This window comes from Hibiscus syriacus, unplaced genomic scaffold (genome assembly GCF_006381635.1).
Source record: "Hibiscus syriacus cultivar Baekdansim isolate YM2019G1 unplaced genomic scaffold, ASM638163v2 tig00116997_pilon, whole genome shotgun sequence".
Taxonomy (NCBI): domain Eukaryota; kingdom Viridiplantae; phylum Streptophyta; class Magnoliopsida; order Malvales; family Malvaceae; genus Hibiscus; species Hibiscus syriacus.
In genome coordinates, this window is record NW_024063513.1 from 3001445 (window position 1) to 3007530 (window position 6086).

Here is a 6086-nt window from a genome sequence, read left to right on the forward strand (position 1 = left end):
GAAGAAAGGTAAAGTTGAGTTTTAACAGGAAGATAAGAATAAGAAAGAAAATTAGAAATTAGATAAGTACCTAGAAGAGAGGAAGATTGGTAGAACTGTACATAATCATGTAACCAAGCAGGTTGTTTTTTGACCCTAGTAGACTGTCTAGGAGGGATAAAAATGCTACTTGATGAAGAATCATCAGAAACAATAGGTTGAGGTGAAGTTTGAGGTAAAAAAGAATCATTTGTTGAAGCTTGAGGTGATGCAAATTGGTCTGAAAACCCAGAAGGTATAGGAGAATTGGGCTGGGTTGTGTGAAAGGGCATGACCAGAAAATCTGAATCAGAAATTCCTTGAACATGAAAAAATAAGGAAGAAGAAGAAATTGGAAATTTAAAGGGGAAAATGTCCTCGTGGAACTTTACATCTCTATTGACAAAGAATGTTTGTTTTTCAAGATTAAATAGGAGGCAACCTTTTTTAGTGGCAGAATAACCTATGAAGATGGAATGTATTACTTTTGGGGAAAACTTATCCTTGTAGTTTGGTTGAGTGGCATAATATAAAGAGCCAAAAATTCTCATATGAGACAGATTAGGAAGTTTACCATGAAAGAGTTTAAAAGGGCTTTTGATATCTAAAGAAGAAGAAGGCAACATGTTAATGATATAACAGGTTGTGTTGACACACTCTCCCCAAAACTTAATAGGGACTTGGGAATGAAATTTGAGGGCTCTAGCTACCTCTAACAAATGTTTGTGTTTTCTTTTAGCAATACCATTTTGTTTAGGAGTATGAACACATGAACTTTGATGAACAATACCCAAGGAAGAAAAAAGGAAGAACATTCATTAGCAAAGAACTCAGAACCGTTGTTACTTTTAATGAACTTAATTGTGACTGAAAAATGATTTTTTACATAGGCAAAAAATTGTTTTAAAGAGAGGATTGCATCACTCTTAAGCTTCAACAAGAAAAACCAAGACATCCTTGTGTGGTCATCAACAATGGTGAGAAAAGATCTATAACCAATATGAGTGGAAATCCTATAGGGTCCCCATAGGTTAATATGTATTAAATCAAAAGGTTTAGATGCTCTATAAATACTTTGAGGAAAGGGTAACCTACACTGTTTAGCAAGAAGACAAATAGAGCATTTATGGACACTGTTAACATGAAACTTATAAGACTGTAAATATGGAATTTTATGTAAACTAGAGAAAGATGAATGCCCTAAACGAGCATGCCAAAGCTTTGTATTATTGATAGTTGAAAGGCTCATAGAATTTGAAAAACCAAATGCATGAGTACAAGAAAAAGAATTACAATGAGGAACAGAAAAAAAAATACCATAACCAAAAGTTGAAGAATAAAAAAAATACAGCCCGCGAGACTCTCTACCAATCCCCTTCATCTTTCCAGTGGAGAGATCGTGTAAAATGCAAAAGTCAGGGTAAAAGGAAACACTGCAATTAAGCTCTTTGGTTAGTTTGGAAACATATAGGAGGTTATGTGCAAATTTTGGAACAAACAAGACATTTGTAAGTGAATTATTCTGGTTAAGGCAAAAAGAACATGTATGTGTTATGGGAGCTGTTTGGCCATTAGGTAAGTGTACAAATCTAGAGTCTGATGTGCATGGAACAAGAGATATTAGTCTTTAAAAATTTGATAACATATGGTCAGTAGCACCTAAATCTAATATCCAATTGAAAGAAAGACTAGTGTTTGCAGAGTCAATACCTGCAGTATTTGCTGTTGGATCCACAGAAGGTGCCTTGTTCAAGAGGTGAAGTATCTGATCATATTGAGATCGTGTGAACATAGGAACATTGGAGGCAACATCTAGTTGTGACTCAGGACTCGACTGATTGAGAACCGAGAACAGATCGAGTAGAAGCTAAAGCCACCTGACTGCCTTTCTTCTTGGAGAACTTGAAATCAGCAGGGAATCTAATTAGTCGGTAGCAATTCTCACATTTATGCCCTCGACCTTACAGTAATCACACACACCAGAGAACTTATTTCTGTCAGTGTTCCCAGCAGAGTTAGAGTACATAGCCGAGACCTCAGAAATTGGAGAAATAGTAGAAGCGTGAATCCTCTGCGATTCCTCCTGAACCAGCATCGAATATGCAAGATTCACAGACGGCAATGGCTGCATAAGTAAGATCTGACTCCGTATAGCAGTGTACGTATCATTAAGACCCATGAGAAATTGAAATAATTTCTGCTGTGTGTAGTGTGCAGTTGTGCATTGTGAAATGACACAACCGCAAGGAGAAATCGTGGCCAGGCGTCATACTCGTCCCAGAGTAATTTCAATCGAGTGAAATATGCTGTTATTAAAGAATCACCTTGAGTTAGGAGTGTGATTTCACGGTGAAGGAAGAATGATCTGGAACCATCAACCTTAGCAAATATTTCCTTCAAATCTTGCCAAACCGAAGCGGCACTAGACGCGAAAACAATCCCAACCGAGAGCTCCTTGCTTACTGTATTGAGGATCCAGGATAAGACGAGAGCATTACACCTCTCCCTTTGTGGATGTAAGGATTCGTCAAAATCTTCTCTTCGGCAATCACCGGTGACAAAGCCTAATTTGTTCTTCGCAAGCAGAGCAATCTTCATCGACCGACTCCATACATCATAGTTCTCGATACCGAGAAGCTGATGCGAAACAAGAAGAAAGCCTAGTGCATCGAAGGCATGCAAGAACAAAGAGTGATTGAAATCAATGGTTGAATTTTCCATGGCTACGAAGGATGAGAAAAGGGAAGAAAAAATCCCTAAATCAGTTTTGACTGGAAAAAAAAAGTCACGAGAAGCTGACTGACTCATGATACCATGTTAAAAGGTATTTTTACAGAAAATGTGCTCCAACTCTTTTATTCATCATAATCATAGTTTATAAAACTAAAGCCTATATATACAACCACTAGCAGTTATTAGCTTAACTAACAAACTAACATATTAACAACAGCCTAACTAACTAAATAACTGAAAACTAACAATTGATGCCATTTGTGAAGCAGCGTGGATTAAGTCATTGTTAACAGAGCTTAGTATCCATATTACATCTACACCTGTTATTTGGTGGGATAACACCAGTGCGATTGCACATCCGGCCAACCCGGTGCATCATGCTAAACTCAACCATGTTGAGCTTAACTTGTGTTTCGTAAGGGAAAAAGTCATGGATGGTTCATTTCAAATCAACTATGTGCCAAGAGTCGATCAAATTGATGATGTTCTAACCAAATATTTTTCTACTCCGTTTTTTGTTCGACTCGGGGAACAACTTCGCATTGTATTTGCATAAGAGTTGAGACTACAGACTGTTAATAATGTTTTTCTTTATCAACAATATGAAGAAGTATAGTATAAAAGGTTTAGAAGAGGGAGGAAAATAGGAAGTACGTAAGAGTATGATAAGGTTGTTTAATTGTGTAAATCCGTTTATGTTAAAGGGTAGCTTAGTTTGTCATAAGGTTAGTTAATGGTTTCTGTTTTATGGTTACAAAGTTGATTACTGTGTAGAGAAGTATATATAAACCTTTAAGATCTTTATTAATAAGATGGATTGATTCTAAAGTATTTTTCATAAGATCATTTTATATCTTTCAGTTCCACTCCTAAATATTAAATATAGGTGTCACATTTCAACTTAGCTATGAACAACCCAGAGGTGGCATTATCTACCGTAATCAAAGGGAATCTTGATTTTCTTTTTCCTGAGATCTAGGACCACTTCCTACTAGCTCCGCTCGATTTGGAAAGATTGCTAACTCATGCTTACGTACATGGATGAAATAAGGTATTTATTTATGTGATCTCTGAAAGAGAGAGTTATCTACATCATCTTAAAGGTAACCTTCGCTGAAATTTGATTCTCATCTTCCATGGCTATGGGGCAGCAACATTTTGGTCCAAAAACAAAATTGCTGTTCGAGCAAAACTGGTAGGCTAGCTTAACTTTCCACTGCCTCCGCAGGTTGTACATGATCGAGTGGAGGAACATTTTGTACAGTAGCTCCATTTCTTGGGAAGCCTGAAATGAAGATTAAAGCTCAAATGCTCAACATAACATCTCAACCAATATGAATACATACAATACAGGGGGAGAAATAATGAGGAAATATATAGATATACCCAGCTGTGTATCGAGTGGCCATATTCTTTGCAGTCAGTCTCGCCTTTTCAGCTCTTTCTTCTGACATTTTCTTCAACACAAATCCCTCACCTTTACACTCTGAACAGATCCCAGAACCCCCACAATCTTCACATGGTCTCGAAGGAACCTTCAATTTAAAAGGTAAAAAACAAAGGTGAAGAAGCAAAAGGAAAATTTTGAGGAAAATTTTACTTGTTTCGATGTTTTAGAAACCAAAGTTTCTAAAATTTGAGGAAACATGAAGTACTAACCTCAGTTGCATCAGAGGCTTTGGTTCTCCTAGCAAGAAATGTTGCTGCACCGCCCACAACTGCTGCAGCAATGGCTACTGAAGCAGCCGTTTCTGGCAACGCCGGAGATCGTGTGGATAATTTTAATTTTCGTCTGTGTTCTTTTGGTTTCGCATTAATCAAGGAACAGGCTCTATAATCTAGTGCACTCTGGACTTTTGACCTTGAATCTCCAAATGCTGCACAGAATCAGAAGAAGGAAATACTGCACTTATCTACATAAATTGTTCAGGGATAAAGCTTACGTAACCAGAACTCTTTTACTTTATATCATCCATAGTTTATCAATCAAATTAACTCAAGCAAATTGACAATTTGCCACAATTCATCCATCAAAATCATCAACCACATAACTCTCCAACAACATGGGTAAACTGCCTTCTGTGGGATAACATGAAATGAAAATAATGCAGACTGCATAGAGATTGTCTTCAACAATAAAACTGCTTGCTAAATATCATGAGAGCTATCTAATCAAATCCAAAATCCAGTTTAAAGAACAGAACAGACGGGAAACCAGAGCCCAATTCGCAGCGGAAATGAATCTTGTTTCCATCTTACTCAAAAGCATCTAAGCTCTACATATAAAGCGTAAAACAGAAGATTCAATCCAAAGAACTCACTCCACCCGTCAATAAAAGAATTCACCTTGAAACAATAATCTCCAATTAACACTAACCCTAATGTCTCCACCCCCAACCTACCCAAACCCTATTTGTGTTCCTTTCACCAGCCACAACTAAAAACCAACTTCAAGCAACCATCAGTAGCTCAAGTAATTGCACCATTAAATCACAAACCTTTCCTCATAAAGAAGACAATGAACGATCAATGGAGTTTTTTGAAACAACACCAGAAACCTACCCGCAGTTGACCCATAGAAATTCATATATTCAGATAAAGCAACAACCCTGTGGAACTCTTTAATGGGTACTTGTCAATTTTTCATTAGAGGGGTTCTCGTTGCTTCAAAATTTAAGTGCAACTACGACAACTAACTACTGTCAGTTAGTTCCATAAAGCTTGAGTGGTTAAGTTCATAATGAAGAGAAATAAAGAAGAAGAAAAAGGCCCATCACTCATTCTTAAGCATATAGATAAATGAGACTCCATAGTTTGTTGAGACTTACTCTTGCAGTAGGATGCGAACGTTAAAGAGTGAAATGAGAGCTCCATTTGAAAAGGGCCTTCTGCTTCAGCTAAGGCCTAAGAGAACAAAACAACTGTTTCTTTTTTTTCTTTTTTTGAGTCTCAAGTCCCTTATCTACGCTGTCGTATAAAATTTCATGTTCACCCTCGATGAACAATATAATTTCGTAAAGTACCATCCAGATCGACCTACCTAACAATTACAATCCTAAGTTGTCACTGAATATAGCTTTAATGTTAAAACTTCAAATCTTAACGTGCATCAGCGATTCAGCATGCATTTAATTGAAGGGGCACAAACTTTAGACATCCATTCAATATACATGGGCAAGAAGCATCAAGATACATAGACAAAACGTGAAACTAGTCTCCAATTTGCACCCCCGGAAAATTACCGGACTGGTTGAGAAATTACTCCCACAAAGTAAATGCATCTAAATTAATAAATGTCAACACCACTAAACATTAAATCCTTTAAATTTTGACAT

The 6086-nt window shown here is 37.0% G+C and overlaps 1 protein-coding gene across 1 annotated transcript; it reads right to left on the minus strand.

The window, feature by feature from the left end:
- Positions 1-3878: 3878 nt before the first annotated feature.
- Positions 3879-5667, minus strand: LOC120193970. Its single transcript, XM_039196379.1, has 4 exons — positions 5580-5667; positions 4411-4628; positions 4138-4286; positions 3879-4036 (listed from the first exon to the last, which is right to left on the minus strand). Exons 1-4 carry the CDS (start codon positions 5623-5625, stop codon positions 3952-3954), a joined length of 498 nt encoding a protein of 165 aa, XP_039052310.1. The 5' UTR covers positions 5626-5667; the 3' UTR covers positions 3879-3951.
- Positions 5668-6086: the final 419 nt, after the last annotated feature.